A 24,684-nucleotide genomic window follows, 5' to 3' on the forward strand; every position below is an offset into this window, starting at 1 on the left:
GCAAACACGAACTTAAATTTTGCAGGTACATCCCCCCGAGCCGTCGCCAAATAAAATTTTTGACCTGGGATTTGCCCAAAGTCCGCCTTCACGTAGGTCTCATCGTCCATCAGAATACATCCGTCGAACTTGGTCAGCACTTGGTCCTACAGCTTTCGAGCACGGATTCTGGCCACATTGTTCTGATTCAGCGTCCGATTTGGCTGTTTGCTGGCTCGGAATGACCTTATTCCTTCCCGGAGACGAATTCGTCGCACCGTACTGTGAGCGGCCTGGAACTTATTGGTCAAATCGCGGTCTGAAAGATTGGGATTCCTCTTGACGGCCTTGATGACTTTCCCACGCAGTTTCCGGTCGACAGTTCCACTCCGACGCTTCGAATGCGGCTTCCGAGCCGTCGTCAATGTTTCCTTGTACTGCTTGATAACACGCCATACGGTATTTCTGGGTATTTTAAGCTGTTTAGCTAGCTTAGATGCCGACAACAATGGATTTTCAAGAAAACTGTGCACAATTTTATCTCTCCGTTCGGCTTCCATGGCGGTTGTTTACAAAATGCTATCGTTTGGTGTTATGACATAAATACATGGTGAAAGGTAATGAATTTCCCGACACGTGGGTGAAAAAAGTTTCCAAATCCGTCCACTAGGAGCGCCACAATGAGCAAAAGAATTTGTTCCAATATTAAATGAAGCAGACTTTAGGATGCAATAAATGTTTCTATGGTGTTAAGATACTCCTTCCCCCTCTCTTAGAGGGGGCTGCCGTACAAATGAAACACAATTTTTTGCATTACCCGAGAATTAATCAAGCAAATTAAACCAAATTTGGCATATGGAAACTTTAGGGTGCAATGAATGTTTCTATGGTGGTTAGATACCCCTCCCCCCTCTTTTAGGGGTGGCTACCATACAAATAAAACACAAATTTCTGCATTACTCGAGAATTAATCAAGTAAATGGGCGGGACGAAGTTTGCCGGGTTAGCTAGTTTAATATATATATTCTTGAACAAATAAAACACTTTTTAATAATGATTACAGTTAAAAAAAAAAGATGCTTACACGTTCTTACTTCTAAAATGATTGTACATTGGATGTTAATTGCTGCGAACATGTAATTAAACCTTTCTCGTTTTAATTTAACTGTACATAATTTTTTGTCGCTAATATTCCATTCATCGTTTCCGTTCCAATTCTGTTTCTAATCTTCGTTTTATTGAGATTGAATTGCGAGAACCTTCGGGCATATGATTATTATAGATTATATTTCTTCCACGTTAACTTCAAAATTCAAAAAATGTCGACACTGTACCTTCGAAAATGCGAACAGATAAAGTATAATCAAAAGGAAGAGTAAGCATTATATGAGCGCGGACCGAAAAGCTTTTTAATGTAGACTATTATGACAGTTCTCATACACAACCAGCAAAATTCCCGATATATTTATATGGACTTTTTTTTCTGAGCAAAAAGCAAAAAGTAAAAAAATGCAAAAAGCAAAAGGTAAAAAATCAGGGAAAATCAGGATCATTTTATAAAAATCAGGGAAAATTGAGTGTTCGTCAGGATATCAGGGAGCGTGCCAAAAAGTCTGAGGAATCCTGAAAAATTAGGAAGGTTGGCATCTCTGCACACAGGTCTTCAATACAGCTCAGTCATGTCCAATAAGAGATGAGATTAGAGGGCATGGCGGTGTTTGCGAAGTCAAGGGTTGAATGGGCAGTGGGTTTCTCAAGGAGGACTCAGAAGCAGATTGCGTATTTGATGTTGTCTCTAGTCTCTAGTGTCTCTGGATTCATATCCAGACATAATCATTTTAGTGAGAGATGTTAATCCTTCAAAAACAATCATAATTCCATTTACCAGAGACAGAAAATTTAAGATTCTATACTGGGTCGCTGCGGTGTAGAAGGTAATAGAAGCCAATCTCTTAGCAAGATTTGGATCTTCAACTAAATTCGTCGGGCCTGAGCCATTTTGTGGATTCTACATCATGCCTGAAATCAGAGTTCAAAACCAGGGGAATATCGATGGTAGAGGTCAATTGAGGGGCTCTGTTAGCACCAAAACAAGTTACAAATTATTCATTAACCCTTGTAACAGAATAACACGCAGTCTACTCAGCTTGAATAAGGCGGATTTGAGTACATTGACCGGACACTGTCCGAGCAGGTATCACCTTAAAAAAAAATGGGAAACTGACAGAATAATTGTCGTTTCTGTAATTTAGAAGCTGAAGCTTCGGAACATTTAGAGTGTCAATGTAGCGTATTAATTCAGCGAAGATTGCGGATTCTTAGAAAGGGTATTCTTGTGCGTAACGAGATTCCACGAGTCTGCTGAACCAAAAAAGGTAGGGAACTTCATAAAGGAAGTCTTATCTTCTTTGGGGGGGGGGGGAGAGATGCAAAGTCGTAGTGTGACTATCACTTATATCCTGAATGATGGAACGAACTGACATTGCATATATAGTAAACTGGAGTGATAGACCAAACTAATGATCGCAGTGGTTCAAGTAGAGATGGGCAAACCGTTCACGAACGGTACGAACGAACTAGTTCGCCGAAAAGAGTGAACGAACGGTCGTTCTTTTTCAAAGAACGGTAATTCTCCCCACGAACTGATGGCGAGCGAACGGTTTGTGAACGAACTGATTCCGAAAGAACGGTTTGCGAGTGAACTGTTTGAGAGTGAACTGATGGAGAGTGAACTGCTTGTGAACGAACTGTTTGCGAGTGAACTGTATGGGAAAGAACTGATTGAGAGTGAACTGTTTGGGAACGAACTGTTTGAGAACGAAGTGTTTGTGGGCGAACGAGTACAGCTGAACTGATTTGCGCTGGACGGAATGGACAAATATAACGAGAACGTTTGTAAGGAAAATAGAACGATATTGTCATGATGAGCAAAATGCATCTAACGCAGGGTTTGTTTCGTTAATGTATACTCAATTTTGTGTTAAAAATTAAATTAGATTTTCGTAGTTTTAAAAGCAAAACTATATATTTCCAATTACATGTATTCTTTCAATTCCGCGTAACATTCATATATTTCCTGATTATCAGAAAAAAATCTGGGGGAAACTGGGGCGATTCATGAATTAGGTAAACATAAAATCTTATAGTGAGGGCGAAGTTTTTTCGTTGCTTTCAATTCATTGTTTGGCCTATTGCGTATACGTGTTATCGTGATTGTTTGTATGATTTATTGTTAGTGAAAATCGCTGCTGATTTTTCCCCTGAATGAACATTATGAAATATGATCTTACATGGAACCTGTGTGTTGTCCAAAAAGAGAATATGAAAAATTGCACATATTTTGTGCACATCAAATTATTACATAAACTTTTGTCGACCGACAAACATATTTTCACATACAGTTTGCGACTTATCTTTCCCCACAAAATTTCAAAAATAGAAATCTCATACGTACACTATCCAATCCAACGATATCAATTAATAGCTGTCTATTGATGTTAGGTTCCAGCTAACATTTTATGTTGTTCTTAATACCGCTGAACGAAAGAGCGAAAGAACGGTTCAAAAGAACTGATTCACTTAGATGAACGGTTAATGAGTGAACCGTTCATCAAAGTGAACTGTTTTGCCCATCTCTAGGTTCAAGGCTACTACAGAAGAAGAAGAGAATGCGACCTACTGCATGATAGAGAAAAAAAGAGAACTTTAGAGCATTATCTGACTGCAAAATTGAGCACACTGAAGCTTCCTGTTCGAGTCCTCATCTGCAGGAGGATTGTAAAGAGTAAATCGTCGAGAAAATACTAGCTGTGTCCCCGTATGATACGAGCCGCTTCACTATCAGTTGCCGAGATGATCAAACCAGAAACACGCCATGAACGTAAACATCGTTTTGGGAGAACAAGACCAAGAACACTGCGGACGGAAGTCTTTATCTGTGGCGACAATTGAGTATCATCCAATCAGACCGTGCAAACAAATGTGATTAAAGCCTCCCAAACAAAACAAACGGACAAACAAAACAATCGATAATCGAATACGTAACCCCGCCTGGAGGTAAACAACAGAGCAACAAATCAATGTATGTCAAGTCTATTTTCGGACACGATTTTTCGGACAGCTTCACAGCTTGTTTTGTTCGACCCCATCTCCGGCCGCACCACCGCTCTTATTGTCTTATCAATCTTGATCCAATTAGTAGTAACCACCATCACAACAGAATCCTCTCGATTAGCCCTGGCGAACCAACCACAACTCCTCTCGACCTCAACAAACCGTGATGATGATGGCGATGACGACGATGAGGAGAAGAGTGGGTGAGTGAGCGCAGAGCAGTGCAAACACACGGAGCGTTAATCATAAATCTTGTCACGAGAGCAGCATTTTTTTTTTTGTTTCTTCTCGCGCACACCACGAGGAGAGATTAATACAGACGACGGCGGCGGTGAATAGTATGAAATAAGAAGAAAAGCATTATTTCGCCCGGCCAACGAAGCGAAGCGAAGCCAATGGAGATGTAATCGATCGAGTTTAATCGAATTGCACAGCTCGCCGCCACCGCCGTGCGCCTCCACTTCTTGATCCGTCCCGAACTTGACTTGGCTCTATATACACACACCTAATAATAGTCGTTTGAACCACCTGTAAATTTGCCGTGACAAATCGGGTGCAATCCATGTGTGTGGGATCGGAGCGGAGCGAGGTGAGCGGGATGGCGATGCCTTTCCGAGACAGACGAAATGAGAATGAGAAAAAAAGACATGAAATCAATGGCAATATCAGTGAGGATGTGAGGATGAAGGAGGTAGTGGGTGGGACAGGCCAGTGTGGTCGGTCTCTGGTCGTCGTCGTAGTCGTATTAACCCGGCGGGGCGAGGCAGACAGAGAGGGATTCTGTGGAAAAAAGGAGTTTGAATAGATTTGGCACCCGAAGCGTCGTGGGTTTTGTTTACCAATAGTTCATCACGTGCTCGAATAATTCAACTAACTTGTGGACTGTACGAATGTGTTTTACCAATTTTTTTGTACAACTCTACAATTTTTTTTTAAATGTACGCATTGTTCTTGTTGCGCTTTCCATTCAGCCCGAATAAGTAGCGCTTACACAATATTAGTGTCGGTCCCAGATATTTATTGTAAAAAAGAAGATAATCAGAAATTCGACGGAAAAATAGTCACATTTTGTAATACATCCGAAAACCTAAATGGATGGTTTTCGGATGTATTACAAAATGTGACTCCTTTCCCGTCGAATTTCTGTTTCTAACTTTCTAACTGTCAATCGGTAAATTCATGATGTGTTATTTTATTTCTACACAATTTGTCAATTCATTTTCATTTCCTTTTGGCATCCGAACATTGTACATTCGAGTAGTTTTTCATTATCTCTTAGCGAAATTACATCGGTAACTCTCCCAAAATTCGCTTTGGTTGATGAAGGATCGGTATTTCGTGTATCTACAAGCCCTAAATAAATCCCACTCGTGGTCCTTAGCTTCTTGTCCAGTAACTCCTATCCCTGCCTCCCGACGGTTCCGAATGGGGTGCGAGCAGGGTTGCAACATTTAAATCTGTAGAATTTTGTGAAAAAAAACTGAATATCTGTATTTTTAGAAAAAAAGACGGGTGGGTAATGTCGGGGACATAACCGGAGTGACGTAGGACTATACAAAGGGGACAGCTTTTGCTAAATATATATATTTTAAATATATTGTTTTATTTTCTTCTCCTACGTGAATACCTACCTATCTACCTGAAAAATGGATTAGTTTACTGTTTACTCTTTATGAATATGTTGATGGTTCTGAAAAGAACCTTTGGTGTTGTGTTTTTGTTATCACTCGATATTCCCATCTTGTTCGGTTAAACATTCCTGTTTAGCTATTGCGTTTGCCACCCGCCACAGCTTTCACAGTTGGAAAATTTCTTCCCATCCAGCTTGTGACATATTGTTCAGTAAATTACATTTAATGCGACGTGCCGGAGAAACACTTTGCCACTCACTGAAACTAATTGTTGCCTTGATGAGCGCCGAACCGAAGCTGCTCTGTTCTTGATGCGGGTTTTCTGATTGTCGTGAGCAGCTTTGCAAGCCAACTCGAGCACTCCGACGGCCGAAACTCTATAATCGCTGTTAGGTATACTGGTGCTCCGGCACCAATCCGTTCGGCCTAGTTACCCTTGCGGAGCAATCAGTGAATGCGACCAACAGGAAACTGGAGACCTGCACGGTTCGAGTGAGACTTTGCCTTTCCCTTAACTTGTCCTCCTTTGTTACGTCCACGATGCCGATGCCGTACAACCACACGGGTTTACGGTTTGAAAGAAAATAAGATATTTTTTTGGGGTCCGCGTGTTTTATACTCTAGCGGTACACACTCACAGGATAGAGACAAATCGGCAGACTCAGCCAGAGGGGCGAGTCCAACGAGACGAACGAATGAGCGTTAAAAGGGAGCGATGGCAAAAAAATACATTCATTACGATTTGTTCGCTCGTTGGATTCACACGCAGGCTAAAAAGGGTCCTTTTCAGGATCACAAAATTATCTTCAATCTAAAGAGTTTATTGTTTTGTTATCACTCGATATCCCCATCTTGTTCGGCTAAACCTTCCTGTTTAGCGATTTGTTGCCACTCGCCACAGCTTTCACAGTTGCAAAATTTCTTCCCATCCAGCTTTGTAACATGTTGTAAAGTAAATTATATTTAATGCGACGTGCCGAAGCACCACTCAGTGTCACATTGGAGGCGATTTTAACCTGTAATTGAACATTTGCGATGACAGTGGTACAGTGTCGACTTTCAATGTGGGGTCATAATTTGGATCTCTATGTTTACAAAAATGTCCAACTAAATAAGTCTCATTACATGTCCGTCCAATTAGCTAAATGTCGAACTAATTGTAAATTATTGTACTTTCAATCTGGAAACAATTTAAGAATTGGTGAAAATTGAATAATCAGGAAAGTCCCCAACTATCAATAAGCTCAGAACAACTGCCAAATTCACATACTCATCAGATCCTGGCAAACAAATTATGAAAAAATCAATTTGTGTTTTATTATTATTTTGGATAATGTTTTAGAAAGCATTGAACTGTATTTCCTGTATTTCCCTGAAAAGCGCCTTGTTTTATGGAATGGTTCCAATTTAGAAAACTTTGTACTCGTGGTTTTGAAAAAAACCATTTCGAACGCCCTCGATGCCGCCTTGTTCTAGATTTGCCACCAAAGCAGATTGTAAAAAGAACAAACTTTTTTCTTTTGCTACCTGATGCCGTTTTGCGATTGCGTTTGCCACTCGCCACTCGCTGCAACTGTCTGTTGTTATCTTGATGTCCACCTAACTGAATGTGGTCTGTTCTGAATGTGGGTTTTCTTATCGTCGCGAGCAGCTTTGCCAGCTAACTCGATCACTTCGGCGGCCGCGTGCTCTCAGCTTGTGAAACATACAAGGCTCGCTGGGAGAAACAGAAGCGCTCTTTGAGGGAACGCTCTAAACGCACTTTCGCAGAAATTTTGAAGGGCGCTTCTCCACTGGCTCAAGAACAACAACCAATCAATACACACAATGTCTTCGCTACGTTGCCAGTTGACGAAATGGAAGCGGATACAGCTAACGGGGGCACGCCGTTTATTTCTCAAGGGAATCCCCGGCGCAAAAATGTGACCACTCCCAAAGTTCAAGGACAAGTCCCTCCGGTGATACCCCCTATTAGCTTGCTCAAAAAATCGAGTGCAGCGGATAAGCAAAATCAGGTCCCTCCTGGCCTCCGTGGTAATAGTTCACCTTCGAACGACCCAGCACTCGAGGGGACATCAAAAACCCCAACTGTCCCTGTTTTTCCGTCAAGTTCAACTTCACAATCGGGATTTATAAAGTTGTCTGACCTTGTGGATCAAATCTTCACGTGTTTTAATGTTTCCGACTCCATCAGAACCATTGTCACCGCAATGCTTCCAGTACTAAAGACAATTTTGCAGCAATTGATGCAAACATGGCCCCTCCTTGCAATGATTATCTCTCTTGATGTCTAATTTAAATAGAGAGGTCGGAGATATCACTGTTTTACAGTGGAATTGTCGTAGTCTTATCCCTAAATTGGATACATTCAAATTTCTAATTCATAAACTCAATTGTGATGTTTTTGCTCTATCCGAAACCTGGCTCTCTTCTCAAAATGATCTCTCTTTCCACGATTTTAATATAATACGCTTGGACCGCGATGACAGATACGGAGGGGTACTATTGGGGATCAATAAGTGTCACTCATTTTTTAGAATTGACCTTCCACCTATTGGAGGGATCGAAGCTGTTGCTTGCCATGCAAACATCAGAGGCAAAGACCTCTGTATAGTCAGCTTGTATTGGCCTCCGAGAGCTGCGGTTAGCCGCAAGCAACTTGTTGACATGTGCTCACTCCTTCCTGAGCCACGATTGATCTTGGGAGACTTCAACTCTCACGGAACTGCCTGGGGGGAACAGTACGACGACAATCGTTCATTGTTGATATATGACCTTTGTAACAACTTCAATATGACCGTTTTGAACACTGGGGAAACAACACGTGTGCCTAAACCTCCTGCTAACCCAAGTGCTCTTGACCTCTCGCTTTGCTCGAATTCACTATCGTTAGATTGCAAGTGGAATGTAATCCAGGATCCCAACGGTAGTGACCACTTGCCAATCAAAATTTCTATCACCAATGGGTTGAATTCTTCTGAATCAATAAACATGGCATACGACCTCACAAGACACATTGACTGGAAAAAATATGCGGACGCGATTGCTCTAGCCATCAATTCCAGAGATGGTTTGCCTCCATTGGAGGAGTATAACTTCATTTCTCGTTTGATCTATGACAGCGCGGTTCGCGCTCAAACGAAACCCATCCCAGGCTCCACTATTCGTCGAAGGCCTCCCAATCTATGGTGGGATAGCCAGTGTTCCAAGCTTTATGTAGAAAAATCGAATGCATTTAAAGCTTTTCGGAAACGTGGAACCCCTGAAAATTTTCAAACGTATTTAGCCCTTGAAGATCAATTTAAAAACTTAATCAAAGGGAAAAAACGTGCTTATTGATGAAATTTCGTGGGAGGTTTGTCACGAGAAACGTCAATGAAAAAATTATGGAAAGTGGCTCGAAACATGAGAAATCGCTCTTCAACGAATGAAAGCGAAGAATATTCACATCGATGGATTTTTAATTTTGCACGAGAGGTTTGTCCCGATTCCGCTCCAGTGCAAAGAATTATTCGAGATATACCACAAGATAGGTGCGATCTTGATTCCGAGTTTTCGATGGTAGAATTCTCTCTTGCTCTCCTTTCATGTAACAATTCTGCTCCGGGATCGGATAGAATTAAGTTCAACTTGCTGAAAAACCTCCCTGATGTGGCGAAACATCGCTTGTTGAATTTATTCAATAAGTTTCTGGAGCATAATGTTGTTCCGGATGATTGGAGACAAGTACGAGTTATAGCTATTCAAAAACCCGGAAAACCCGCGTCCGACTTCAATTCGTACCGCCCAATAGCAATGCTGTCTTGTATACGGAAATTGTTGGAGAAAATTATCTTGTTTCGCCTTGATCGATGGGTTGAAACGAATGGCCTACTCTCAGATACACAATATGGGTTCCGCAGGGGCAAGGGGACGAATGATTGTCTTGCGTTGCTTTCTTCAGAAATTCAAATGGCTTACGCCGAAAAAAAACAAATGGCTTCAGTATTCTTGGACATAAAGGGGGCCTTTGATTCTGTTTCAATAGAGGTTTTGTCAGACAAATTACACTCTCGGAGTCTACCGCCTCTATTGAATAATATGTTATATAACTTGCTTTGTGAGAAACATTTGAACTTTTCTCACGGAGATTCGGCAGTAAGTCGGGTCTCTTACATGGGCCTCCCTCAGGGCTCATGTTTAAGCCCCCTTTTGTACAACTTCTATGTAAGCGACATTGACAATTGCCTTACACAAAATTGCAGCTTAAGACAACTTGCAGATGATGGAGTAGTGTCTGTCGTAGGATCAAAAGAATCCGACCTGCAAGAACCCTTACAAGATACTTTGAACAATTTTTCAACCTGGGCCATTGGGCTAGGGATCGAATTCCCCACGGAGAAAACAGAGATGGTGTTTTTTTCTAGGAAGCATAGACCAGCAAAACCAAAGCTTCAACTTTTGGGTAAACCGATCACTCATGCTATGTCATTCAAGTATCTTGGGGTCTGGTTCGACTCCAAATGTACTTGGGGGGCCCATATTAGGTATCTGAGTAAAAAATGTCAACAAAGAATAAACTTTCTCCGTACAATTACCGGCACATGGTGGGGAGCCCATCCCGAAGATCTTATTATGTTGTATCGAACAACTATTCTCTCAGTGATGGAGTATGGCAGTTTCTGTTTTCAATCAGCTGCCAACACACACCTCATTAAACTCGAGCGAATTCAGTATCTTTGTCTCCGTATTGCGTTGGGATGTATGCCCTCAACGCATACCATGAGTCTCGAGGTTTTGGCAGGCGTACTCCCACTAAAAGATCGCTTCAATTTATTATCTCTTCGGTTCTTCATCCGGTGTAAGGTCATGAACCCATTGGTGATCGGAAATTTTGAGCAGCTGATCGGGCTAAATTTTCATTCTGGATTCATGACTTCATATCATGAATTCATCTCCATGCAGGTTGATCCTTCTTCGTATATTCCCAACCGTGTTTGTTTTCCTGACTACATCAATTCCTCTGTACATTTTGATCTGTTCATGAAGGAGAAAATCCATGGAATTCCAGATTATCATCGATCGGGGATCGTTCCTACGATCTTCAATGCAAAGTATGGGCGTGTCAATTGTGATAATATGTACTTCACTGATGGGTCCTCTATGAATGAGTCCACAGGATTTGGAGTGTTCAACGAATTTTTTAGCACCTCACACAGTCTTCAGAATCCTTGCTCAGTGTTTATTGCTGAATTGGCAGCAATACACTGGGCGCTGGACAGCGTCGCCTCACGACCTGTTGAACACTATTACATTGTAGCGGATAGTCTTAGCTCTGTCGAAGCTATCCGTTTAGTGAGGCCGGAAAAGCACTCGCCGTACTTCCTTGAGAGAATACGAGAAATTTTTAGTGCTTTATCCAGACGCTGTTATGTCATTACCTTTGTCTGGGTCCCTTCACATTGCTCCATTTCGGGTAATGAGAGGGCTGACTCATTAGCAAAGGTAGGTGCAATTGAAGGCGATATTTATCAGCGTCAAATCGCCTTCCATGAATTTTATTCTTTAGTCCGTAAAAATACCATCGCTAACTGGCAACGTAAGTGGAACGAAGATGAATTGGGTCGGTGCTTCATTCGATTATCCCTAAGGTTAGCCTCAAACCATGGTTCAAAAGTCTGAACTTGAGTCGGGACTTTATTCGCACCTTCTCCCGACTCGTGTCCAATCACTGTTCGTTAGACGCGCTACTCTTTCGTTTTAATCTTGCCGATGGGAATATCTGTGCTTGTGGCCAAGGTTACCACGACATCGAACACGTTGTTTGGTCGTGCGAGGAGTATCTTGTTGCCAGATCGAATTTAGAAAACTCTCTTCGGGCCAGAGGAAGACAGTCCAATGTGCCGGTGAGAGATGTGTTGGCTCGGTTAGACCTTGATTACATGTCCCAAATATATGTCTTCTTAAAAGTTATCGATCTTCGTGTGTGATTGTCCTTATATCCTTATATTCTCCTTTTCCTTTTCCTTCGCGAGAAAAAAATCTTACTAACAATAGAATAAGGTGAAATGTAAATAAATATTAGATATAAGATAGGCTTAAGAATTGAGTATGATGAATGTGAGTGCGAATGTGAGTGTGAACATTGTCAACATATCCTTATATCCCTTCCTTTTCCTGAAAAAAATGTCACCCTTCTAAACTCGAGCAAACCGCGAGTAATCGGTTCTCTACTTCATTAACACTAGAATTAATGAAAAATGTTTATATATACTTGTAACAATACAGATAGGAGTTTGGCTCCTTTAAACTTATGTAACTGAGCCTGTAAAAATAAACGATTTAATAAAAAAAAGCGCAATATCCTTGTTTAAGTTTGATACGACCGCAAAGGGTTAAAGTACACCGCACAAGTGTGAAAAATATCACCCACAAGTATGACAACGAGTTCTCCTTGAATGATATGCCTAGATCGGGTAGAAAACCTGGTTCCAGTCAGCCCATGCTGGATCGTACAGTAGTGACTTACATCAAACGACACCGATCGGTATCAACGCGTGATTCGGCCAAAAGGTTAAAAAAAGTGGAAGGTACAACAATCTCGAACCAAAAAAAAAGGGAACGAAAACTGTGTAACCGGCTACTAAGACAACAGCAACCATTGCATCCTGAAGGACGACGAAACATACGTCAAACAGGATTCAAGAACGCGGTCTCCTATTTTCTTCACAAAAGGTACAGTCAATGCTAAGCCAGTATTAGTGGCTCTCAGACAGTAATATCCAATTCGTCTAGAAAAACATCAAACTACCAAATTGTCTAGAGCTCCAACCAATTGAACGTTACTGGGCGATTATGAAAAGGATATTCAAGAAGGAGGAAACGTCATATAAGTATAAGTTGGATATTCAAGAAGGAGGAAACAACTGGGGGTCTCCGTAGCCACATTGGTTGCGCGTTCGCTTAGTAAGCGATCGATCGTGAGTTCAAAACTCAGGGCCCTCATTGACCATCTTTGTGTTGTTACAGAATAGCTACGTCCACGCAACAATCATCAGCGATGGAGATCGATCCACGGTCGAAATAAGATCGATTCATCCATACAACTGCTCTGCTCTGCCAGACACATCGGGCTACTGTTCTATAAATAACTCAACAATGATCAATCAACTGTCTCCGCTCTCCGGTGGTCCAACTGGATAATGGAAGAACAGAAAGAATACCCTTACGCCTAAATGGCTACTGTGTGAATGTACCATATGTAATGGTATAGAAGGAATACTGGCGAATGGCAACTGTGTAATGTGCTAATTATAGATATGATAACCATGTGACATGTACACGATTAAAATTCGGCTCTGTTACAGCTAAAATGCTAATGAGCCTTAAATAAATAAATGGGATAAAAAAAAAAAAAAAGGAGGAAACAATTTCCCAAACCATGGAGGAATTCAGAAAAAGTTGGACAGCAGCATCATGGAAATCAACAACAGCTACCGTGCAAAATTTGATGAAAGGTCTTTCGTCAAAAGTGTGTTCGTTCCATAGAGCATAATATTTTAACTTATGTTAGTCACTATTGTGGCAATTAACCACAGACTTCGCTATATTATGGCAGCTAACGGCTGCTTCTTCCGGTAGGTTTCTCTCTTCAAGAGACCAAACCCAATTTCTCACATATGTAAGAAGAATGGATTAATAAAAGTAGATAGTACAGTAAGCCTTGAGACTGACCACACGTTTATTGAGTCGATGTCCGAAAATCGAGTTTCATTCCCTTCAAATATTCCTAGTTTCTCACATTCTGTAGACAGGATACGAATCGCGAACCTACAGCAGGTCAAATAAAAGTGAAGTGAACAGAACTTTATGGTAAATTGATAATTACCATCAGTGATACCGTCCCGCGTTTCTCCATGTGCTCTTTGCACAAAAGGAAAGGTCGATAGCCACCAGTGAATAGACTGACCTAATGGTGTGGTCAAGAGAAGCTTTGTGTAAAGTGTGGTAGAGGTCAATAGAGAAACCACAGAAAGATAAACTGATCGTGCGAAACAGTGTGCCAACGAGACTGATTAGTTATAAATACCCATTTGCTTCGGTTTAACGATAGCGGTAAAAAAATCAATCACCGGGAAAATTCGGTGTCGGAGAAAAGATAGATTTTCTAGGACTATCTGTGTTGTTCTCGTGAGTAGGTATTTCCATCGTCGGGGAGATACCGAGTCGAAGGCGAGTGTAGATAGCTCTACCGCCGGAGAGCTATTCGAGTCGTTTGCTTATGTCCGGATCTGAAGAGGAAAGCTGTGACGAAGTTTCGGATCGTGTGTATCTGGACCATTTACCTCCCAAAGTATCGGATCGAAGAGAGAAAGTGTCAGTGAAACCGACCACAATGGAGGCAGATCTGAAGGCTCAGATAGCCACTCTCAAACAAGAGCTGGATGCATTGCGACAAACGCAGACAGGTGAAAGGCCGTCACGGTCATCAGCTAACGAAAATATGCCAAGATTGCCGGACATCCGTGAACTTCAAGAATATGTGACTGTTTTCGATCCTAGTTCACCGACTTGTGCTTCTGCGGAAATGTGGGTGAAATTGATTGACGACACGGGCGATAGTTATAATTGGTCGAATGAGTTGAGGTTACACTGCGCGCGATTGAACTTGGGTGGCTGTGCAAAACTGTGGCTGGAGGGATATCAAGAGGCAACCCGAGATTGGGAAAGTTTTAAAACGGAAATAGTAAAAGGTTTTCCGACCAAGAAGAACCTGGTTTATTACCACAATTTGATGTCGGCGAGGAAGTGGAAACCCAATGAAGCGGTCGAAGAGTATGTGTACGAGATGGCTGCCATGGGTCGCAAAGGCGGTTTCACGGAGGATGTAATTGTGACATACATCATGAGTGGACTGAAATCGTTTCTGCAGAAATCGGGGCTAGCGGTATACAGAACCGAAACTGTACAAGGGCTCCTAGAGCAATTACGATGGGTTGATAATGTGGAGGCTATAACCCCATCACAAAGTCGCAGTAGTGGATGTATGCAACGTTCAACTGGTGCAACGTGGAATGGTGGTAGGAAGGCCAGGAGTGCTGATGGTGAATTAAGCTGCTATCAGTGTCATGAAGCAGGACACGTGGCAAGAAAGTGTCCCAAGGTGAAATGCTACAGGTGTTCAAAAGAAGGACACGTGAAACGGGACTGTAAAGCTAATTTAGGCTCACAAGTGGCAGAGAAAAGAGAACCCAAGGGAGCCAGTGGCACGAGCTTGATGAGAGTGTTGGACAAGAAAGGCTTGTTCAGGAAAACGGTGAAACTGGCGGGAGGAAATTATGAAGCTCACGTTGATTCGGGCCCGATCGATCAACGATTTGGGAGAAGTTCAAGCACAAAGTGGGCAAAATTTCTTCATGCCACTTTATGTTGCAAGGTTTCGGCAAGAGCGAAAAAAAGAAAGTAACGGAGATGGTCACGGCAAAAATGCGCGTTGACGGATTGGAGCTTGAAGTTTCGCTGGCCGTAGTACCGGAGTGGGCGCAGGATATTCCGATAATTATTGGGAAGGACATTATCGAACGTGACGATCTAGTGATGGTGAAGCGAAAGGACAAAGTATGTTTTGAGTGGGACGTTGAAGATTCGACTGATGCGATTAGTTCACTCGAAGAGGAATATAAAGTAGCCAACATCTACAAAATAGATTGGTCAGAAGGACGTAACATTGATCAGGAGATGATAAATAGTGGAGGGAGCACGGAGAATACAAAGAAACTTTTGGAAGTGGTACGAGATTACCGTGATTGTTTCGCTTTGGATTTGAAGGAGATGGGCAGAGCAAAGTCCACTGAAATGAAGATCCGGTTGGAGGATAATGAGCCAGTGTTCGTAAAGCCCAGAAGAATGAAATACGCTAAGGAATCAGCGCTTGCAGAGATTACGAATGAGCTACTGGAGGCGGGAATCATTCAGGAAACAGAATCGCCATTTAACAGTCGTGTGGTATTAAAGGGTGTGTCACATCAAATTGCATCACGGAAAAAACGCTGTAGAAATTCGCCCAGTAGACCGATCCTTTTGAAAATTTTAGACAGTAAAATAAAAACTATTAAACAACTTTTGGCATTTTCTTTTTATTCATACTTCGAGCCCAAGCCCGTATGCTCGCACCTTCCTCTTTACCCCGTCCATAAGGTTCTGTACAACGTCAGGTTGTAGTTTTTTTTTGAACAGAAATCCATTTTCTCTTGAAGTCCGCCTCCGATTTGACAACTTTTGGGTTCTTCCGGAGGGCCTGCTTCATATTCGCCCAATATTTCTCTATTGGGCGAAGCTCCGGCGCGTTGGGCGGGTTCATTTCCTTTGGCACGAAGGTGACCCCGTTGGCTTCGTACCACTCCAACACGTCCTTTGAATAGTGGCACGAAGCGAGATCCGGCCAGAAGATGGTCGGGCCCTCGTGCTGCTTCAATAGTGGTAGTAAGCGCTTCTGTAGGCACTCCTTAAGGTAAACCTGCCCGTTTACCGTGCCGGTCATCACGAAGGGGGCGTTCCGCTTTCCGCAAGAGCAGATCGCTTGCCACACCATGTACTTTTTGGCAAACTTGGATAGTTTCTGCTTGCGAATCTCCTCCGGAACGCTGAATTTGTCCTCTGCGGAGAAGAACAACAGGCCCGGCAGCTGACGAAAGTCCGCTTTGACGTAGGTTTCGTCGTCCATTACCAGGCAATGCGGCTTCGTCAGCATTTCGGTGTACAGCTTCCGGGCTTGCGTCTTTCCCACCATGATTTGCCTTTCGTCGCGGTTAGGAGCCTTCTGAACCTTGTATGTACGCAGGCCCTCCCGCTGCTTGGTCCGCTGGACGAATGAACTTGACAAATTCAGCTTATTGGCGACATCCCGGACCGAACTTCTCGGATCACGTCTAAACTGCTTAACTACGCGCTTGTGATCTTTTTCACTGACGGAGCATCCATTTTTGCCGTTCTTCACCTTCCGGTCGATGGTTAGGTTCTCGAAGTATCGTTTTAGTACTCTGCTGACCGTGGATTGGACGATTCCCAGCATCTTACCGATGTCCCGATGTGACAACTCCGGATTCTCGAAATGAGTGCACAGGATTAATTCACGACGCTCTTTTTCGTTCGACGACATTTTTCCAAATTTACGAAAAATTGACAGTGAAGCATGGCCAACGTGATCTATACACTCTTATCTGATTATAAGCGACAGCTGAAGATATAATTCCTAAAAATTAAATTTCTACAGCGTTTTTTCCGTGATGCAATTTGATGTGACACACCCTTTAGTCCCGAAAAAGAATAAGCAGTTCCGGATGGCCGTGGATTATCGTATGCTTAACGCTAAGACGGTTAAAGATCGTTTTCCAACGCCGGATATAGAGACATGCTTAAATAAGCTGGCAGGGGCACAGGTGTTCATCTCTGTAGATCTATACAGTGGATACTACCAGATTCCTCTTGATGAAGAGAGCCAGAATTACACTGCATTTTCGACAACGGAAGGTCACTACCGGTTCCTGCGCATGCCTTTCGGATTAGCCAATGGATGTGCTGTTTTCCAGCGAGCAGTGAATAAAGTAAGCGCGGCGTTGTCGTGGTGGCCTATATTGATGACCTCGTCGTGGCCGGACAAGAAGAGTTGGAGGTGCTCAACAAATTTGTGGTTCTGCTAGACGTGATTCGAGGAGAGGGATTCACAATCAATTTAAGGAAAAGTTGTTTCTTTATGCGGAAGGTAGAGTTCCTGGGATTTGAGGTCACTGGCGAAGGAGTCAAACCAGGTGAAGCGAAAACGCTGGCGGTAAAAAAATTTCCCACACCTAAGACGGTTAATGAAGTACGGCAATTCTTGGGTTTAGCGGGATTCTTCCGCCGGTTCGTTAAAAATTTCAGTCTGATAGCATCCCCGCTATATCAACTGCTGAAGAAAGACGTTGTGTTCAGCTGGGACGTGCATCAATCTCAGGCTTTCGAGCAGATAAAGGATGTTCTAACTACTCGACCACTGTTGGTGTTGTACGACCAATCGGCGGATTTGGAGCTTCATACCGAATGCGTCGAGCGGTGGACTAGCGGGAATTTTGCTGATGAATACAGACGGAGGTTTCAAGCCGATAGGATTCTTCAGTCGTAAAACCAGTGAAACTGAGGCGAAATACCATAGCTATGATCTGGAAATGCTGGCGATCGTGGCAAGTGTGGAACGATTTCGTATGTATCTGCTTGGACGATTTTTTGTCATCCGTACAGATTGTTCTGCTGTTCGTGATGCTTATCGAAAGCGAGAGATGGATCACCGTGTGGCGAGGTATTTCCTGAAGCTACAGGAATATGACTTCCGGCTGGAACATCGAAGTGGTAGCTGCATGAAGCATGCTGATGCCCTCAGCAGAAACCCTGTTGAAGAACCCCAGGAAATAGAAACAGTGGTGGAGAATATGCTGGCGATTGAGATTAGCAACTCTGACTTTCTAGTTTCGCTGCAGCGACAAGATACAAAACTGACCGAGACTATTGACAAGCTGTGCAGAGATCCACTGACGGACGAAGACCGCCAAACGCAACAGTGCTACGTTCTGGAAAACCATCGTCTTTATCGACTAGTGGATGGAGTAAAGTGTTGGGTGGTTCCGACTAGGATCCGTTGGAGAGTGGTGAAAAGCTTCCACGACGATCGTGGCCACTTTAGCGAAGAAAAAGTGCTACAAATGCTGAAGAAGCAGTTCTGGTTTCCCAAAATGAGGAAATATATTAGGGCATACACTACGGCTTGTCCGTAGTGCGCATTCCATAAAGGAAAGGTTGGACGCGAAGAAGGTTTCCTACATCCCATTCCCAAGACGCCAATACCGTTCCATACGGTGCATCTGGACCATTTGGGTCCATTCCTTCGTTCGTCGAAGGGAAATGAACACCTGTTGGTGTGTGTTTGTGGATTCACGAAGTTTGTGTTGATTAAGGCGGTTAAATCGACGCAAACAGGACCAGTTTTGAATATGATGGAGGAGATTGCGAGCATTTTTGGTTTGCCTGCTCGTGTGATCACGGATAGAGGAACGGCATTCACGGCTAAGGCATTCCAGAAGTATTGTATTGATAACGGGTTGGAGCATCTAAAGGTTGCTGTTGGAACACCCCGTGGTAACGGCCAGGTAGAACGCAGTAACAAAACGATTCTGACGGCGCTGCGCAGCATGATTGAAGCAGATGATAGAAAATGGGATGATAGTGTCAAGCAGGTACAATGGGCGATCAATAATTCGCCGAATTCGACGACGAGGGTAACACCAACATCGCTGGTGTTGGCATACAATCCTAGGGATTATACGTTCAATGAGCTAGTTGTTGCCTTGCACGATGTAGGAGAAAATGTCGGGCATGATCCGACAAAGTTCCGGAACATGGCAGAAGCCGCTATCCTGCAGAATCAGAGAGAACAGAAGCAATATTTCGACAAGAGGAGGAAGGCCGCAGAGCGGTACAAGGTTGATGATCTGGTTTTAGTGAAGAAGGATCAGTTTATACCCGGTGGAAGCAGGAAGCTGGAGCCCCGTTATAAGGGGCCATTCATTGTAACGAAGGTGTTGGAGAATGATCGCTACCAAATCGGAGACGTTCCAGGAAGCAACCACGCTGGACGGAAGTTCCGTACAGTATATTCAGCCGACCGGATGAAACGCTGGTGCTCTGTTGTTGACCTTGACGAAATCGGTGAAGATGCCGACGAAGAAGAGGAGCAGCCAAATGAGCAGTGAATTGTTGTAATAGTTTTTTCCACTAATTATAGTATGCATAAAACTGTCAAGATGAGGACATCTTTTTGATCTGGGTGTCCGAACTGTGGCAATTAACCACAGACTTCGCTATATTATGGCAGCTAACGGCTGCTTCTTCCGGTAGGTTTCTCTCTTCAAGAGACCAAACCCAATTTCTCACATATGTAAGAAGAATGGATTAATAAAAGTAGATAGTACAGTAAGCCTTGAGACTGACCACACGTTTATTGAGTCGATGTCCGAAAATCGAGTTTCATTCCCTTCAAATATTCCTAGTTTCTCACACTATTCTTTCGCATTGGAGTGATTTTCAATAAACCAGAAACAAAATTGAAATAATAATCGAGTTTTATTTTTATTCACGAATAGATGTTGCTAAAGACTTTTCGATACAGTCCATAGACATCCTGTTTCTGAACAACCCAATTAAAGGCAAAGAGGGGCAACTCACGCCTCGACTGAATGGTATCCCATTATTGACCAAAATAATGAACGGCTGACAACCCACCGACCTTAGGTTTCCCTCACGCACTCGAACGCTCGTGACACAATAAACGAAAGAAATACAACCTGGTTTTCACCTTGTCTGAAACTGTTTTGTTCTCTGTTTCTTACCTTTTAGGGCATCATCTGTGCGCTTCCTTCGCCATCATCGTAATCACAATCACCACCATCATCATCGTCATTGCCATCGTCAGCAGCAGCAGAGGCAGCAGGTGTTGATTCCGCGAAGATATCGATCAAAGCTTAGCCTGCAGCAAACACAAACAGCCAACGGGAACACAATGTTGTCTAGCTGTTGAAGAAGCATCCAACAAAACAACAACAACAACAACCAGAGGAAGAGAAGAACCCGGCAGAACGGCAGATAAACCGACGCAACTATAATTAACACGCGACAAGGACCCTCCGAAATACAGAGCGCGACCAGACGCGAATAATAATCCACCATGTCGGAGGTGAGTTTTGTTTTGAAGATTACACTTTTTATTTTAACAAGTGTGCGATTTTCTCTCTCGGATTTTTGACGTAGGACTACGTCTTTCATTTCTATACCGGGGTGTAAAATCAAAGTTTCGAAAACGCAAGCGTTACGCCGGAGACCGAGATTTTGAGCGTTAATAGCTCTTAAACAACTGAACGAAATAGTATGATAAACACTTCATTCGAAACATAAAATGTCTACGCGTTATATACTTGTTACTTTTTGATCCAAAAACTTGTTTCAATAGTCTTAAAATTGCTTTCAAAACAGGCTATTGAAATCACCAATCGGTATATAAGCGAGCGCCGCTCGGAAATCCACTCAGTTCTAATTGAACAGCGATTGGAGCATGTTGTCGCTGTTGTGGTGAAGCTCTTCGTTCATCATGGAAGCGCGGATGAACGGTGTCACCAAGAGCCTGTTTGTGCACCCTAGGCCAGAAGGGAATCCATCAGAAGGAGAGTGACATACATACACGCGCGGAATTCTTTCCGTTTGGATGCCATTCAGCATCGAGAAAGTTCCGGAAAAATCTAATCATTTCTGGAAAATAATCTGCCAGTTCCTCTGGGAATTTAAAAATACATTCATGTGAAAGAGTTTATTTTAATGTTTTCTAACCATATAACACAGCGATCAAATACATTCGATTTTGTACTTTTTCAACCAAGTGTAATTTGCAGGAAAGCTTCTGAAGATTATTCTTCCCCATCAGTAGGATATTTCCGTATCCAATATTGTATGCGTACGCAATCGATTATTGCTCAGTCGCCGAAAGTTTCGAGCTCAGAGAGTTCATTCCCCTCTAGTTTGCCTTCCAAATTGCCATCGTAAACCACGCCTTCTCTCGATTCAATCACGCACAAAAAGCATACTTAAGCGATATTCTGGTAGTGAGACACATTCATTTTTCGTGAAGACATCGACAAGACAACATCGTTGCCTAAACGTGCTAGAGGAGGTGGGCGGCGAAGGATCGTCACATACACGCGCAGAATTTTTTCCGTTTGGATGCCATTCAGCATCGAGAAAGTTCCGGAAAGATCTAATCATTGCTGGAAAATATAATCTGCCAGTTCCTCTGGGAATTTAAAAATACATTCATGCGAAAGAGTTTATTTGAATGTTTTCTATCCATGTAACACTGTGATCAAATATGTTTCAATCAAGTGCTATTAACAGATGGTTATCGAGTTAGCATAAACCACTGGTGGGCTTCCAGTATCGAGGAAAATGTGGAAATATCTAATCGTTACTGAAAATAATCTGCCAGTTCCCCTTGGAATTGAAAATTACATTCAAGCGAAAGAGTTTACTTTAATGTTTTCTATCCATAAAATATTCATATAATACATTTGGGTTTGTGATTTGTCAATCAAGTACAGTTAGCAGGAAAGCTTCTGAAGATTATTCTTCAGAACAAGGTTTTTCGTATCCTATATTGGATGCATAAAACCTTGTGCCTCCAACGTAACGCTCTCGTTTTCGAAGTCCCCCGAATATTCATTTATTCATTCATTCAGAATGGATTTAGATTCAATTTCAAACAAATGATCTCTAAATCAATGATAGTCCTGCGTCACCCTTGCGGTTATACCATAGATATAACCCACTTCCTGTTTTTTTTACGCGCGCTCGCGACATGTGACACTGGGGTGGCCTAACCATCGGCCAAGGAGGAACAAAAATCTTGATTTATGGGAAGGACGGCTGTTTTCGGTCGAAAGTCAACCTTCATCGCACAGAGAGAGATAGAGCGTGGAAGGGGGTTATCTCGGCGGAGAGATAATGGATTGTAGAACACGTCGGCATGCTTGGTGTGTGTATGTTTACACGAACTCTTCTCTGGTGGTGCTAATGATAGATCCATCATCGGATGGGAAGTGTGATCTCAATCTATCCAGAGCGAACCGCTCGGTCCGGAGTCGATTTATTGTGTGGTGAGCTTTTTTTTTTTGGAACGATGGGGCTGATTGTTTGTACGAAGACGCCGGTAGACAAGGTCAAATTCCCGGATGTTCTTGGCTTGGCAGGAGATGCGAGAGATGTGGGATTTCGATTGTTTGGAGTAAAAGTGCTGTCCCTCGATGGGGGGCCTCGTGCATTTTTAATGAAAACTAGATTGACTATCTCAACCGGCTGCTCACCACGCCGAGTCTTTTGCAGGCGACTAATTATAAATCCACCATCATCTTCTGCTCCACCGCTTGGACTGTTATTATGACAAATAACTTTCAAATTGTATTAGCATTTTTCTCCAATTCATTCTTTGCGGGCATGCTTGTGTTTTTTTCTCGCTTCGATGTAAGGTGATGCGCGACAAAAAAAAAACAACAATCCATCTGACAAGCGAAACATGTCTTAGCGCTTTCCGCCGCCGTTGTTTTGGGTTTGTGAACCCACATTACCAAGCGCCACCCATACCGAAACCAATTCTGAAACCTGCCTGTCGACTGCAAAGACAGCTCACGATTACTCAGCGGGGAGGAAAGGAGCGCCCGCCCTACGGCACCTCTCCCCGGTTTCGGTCGGCCGTTTGGCTGGCAGTGGTTGCAGATTTCCATTCCACTTAGTGCCAAATAAGGTTCCGAGATAGGCCAATAGAGGGGTTTCATTACGTCGAATGTTTGTCGCTTCAATCACCTCGGGATGGAATATGGCTGAAGTTTTTCATAATAGGAGCAAGAACCACCAATGACCGAACTAGTAGCACTTGTTTTTGGCTCTGGTTTGGGAAACGTGTTTTCCATTGTTAAAATCCAAGCCGTAGGAAAGTTTGTCTTGAGCAGGAATGAGGTGCCCGACTTCGCATCGTTAATTATTCAATATACGGAGGAGGTTATAACTTTTCCTAGCATATTTGGTAAATTTTGGTTTGTTATGAATACATTGAAGCTTCTAACACCAATGGAGGAAGGGTGAACTGAGAGAAGATAGATGATAATCTGTCTGAAAAAGTTTTTTATATTTACAAATTTTGATTTATCATTGATCGTTTTTGTGAAAATAAAACTTTTTTCAATGAGATCTTAGAAAATATGTCCCTGAAAGTATTGTCCGTCGCTATACTCGTGACCAGAGCGAGAATTTCATTTTCGAAAACTAAGAATTTATGCGTTTTTGTGTTCTTGAATTTTTGAATCGTTCAATCTTTGAGTTTTACAATACTAAAATTATTGGATTTTCGTTTTTTATATTTTTAAATTTATAAAATTTTCAATTTTACTGCGTCTTTCACATTTTTACATTTTTACATCTTTACACTAGCGGCCCAGTATCATGTTTTAATAAGTTTCTCGCTTTGCTTTGCTGTTACACTAAAACAGACTCTCTTTTTTTTCTTTTCTTCAATATTTCTTTTCTAGTCCAAATGTCTATGTCTCATTTGTTCTACTCTTTCTCTGCGATCAATTGTTTGCTCTTTCAACTTTGACTTTAACATTCAGCTCTCTACTCCTCATTTCCTACTCTTTCATTGTTCGAAGGGATTTTCTGCTTCAGAAAATATAAACCACTTTTTCGCAGCTCGTGTATTTTACTCAACAGCTCAAAACTAGAATTTCACATGAAAATTAATAATCATACAATTGATAAATCTTTAAAACTCACATGAATACCTTCCTTATTTTCTACTATTTTAAATTCGTTTCTCCGTTTAGCAATCCCTTCTTTGTTCTTGTATTTCCTGTAATTCATATTAAAACTACAGGTAAACTTCGATATAACGTACATGTACTATTTCACTTTCAAAATTGTACGTTGTATCGAAGCATAATAAAGTACTCACAAACGTAGTATAGAATACATTATTGTGTTGCTGTTTTAGTAAAGTCAATGAATAACTTCAATCAGAAGACGAAGCCAGCCTTTCTCATGATGTTTCCCTTCGTACTGTTGATTAAAGCTTGATTAATTTAGAATGCGGAATCACAAAACCAGCTGTATTTCGGAATTGATTGAAGGCACAAAACTTGTTTTAGCATCACAATACGGAAAATTCATTGTTCTATCAGAAAAAAAATATTGGAATTTTTTTTCCTTTACACTTTGGAAATGTGTACGTTATATCGAGGTAAAATGTACGTTATATCGAGTGACGTTATATCGAGGGTACGTTATATCGAAGTTTCCCTGTACTATTTCCGCTATAATTTGCTTCGATTTCATTCTACTCATGTTTCTCTCAATTTTCAAC

At 42.2% G+C, this 24,684-nt stretch overlaps 2 protein-coding genes across 2 annotated transcripts in view; both read left to right on the forward strand.

The window, feature by feature from the left end:
• Window positions 1-24,684, forward strand: part of LOC129768509 (adenylate cyclase type 9) — an 82,620-nt gene that overhangs the window by 8,957 nt on the left and 48,979 nt on the right. Inside the window, exon 3 of the mRNA XM_055770217.1 lies at window positions 20,127-20,463. Coding sequence (XP_055626192.1) covers window positions 20,455-20,463 — 9 coding nt within the window. The 5' untranslated portion in view covers window positions 20,127-20,454. The remainder of the gene's footprint in view (window positions 1-20,126; window positions 20,464-24,684) is intronic.
• On the forward strand, window positions 13,984-17,862 carry LOC129761688 (uncharacterized). The gene is made up of 4 exons (XM_055759421.1): window positions 13,984-15,088; window positions 15,139-15,717; window positions 17,016-17,305; window positions 17,464-17,862. The coding sequence occupies exons 1-4, from the start codon at window positions 13,984-13,986 to the stop codon at window positions 17,860-17,862; spliced, it is 2,373 nt and encodes a 790-aa protein (XP_055615396.1).

Source organism: Toxorhynchites rutilus, chromosome 1, assembly GCF_029784135.1.
Source record: "Toxorhynchites rutilus septentrionalis strain SRP chromosome 1, ASM2978413v1, whole genome shotgun sequence".
Classification (NCBI taxonomy): Eukaryota; Metazoa; Arthropoda; class Insecta; order Diptera; family Culicidae; genus Toxorhynchites; species Toxorhynchites rutilus.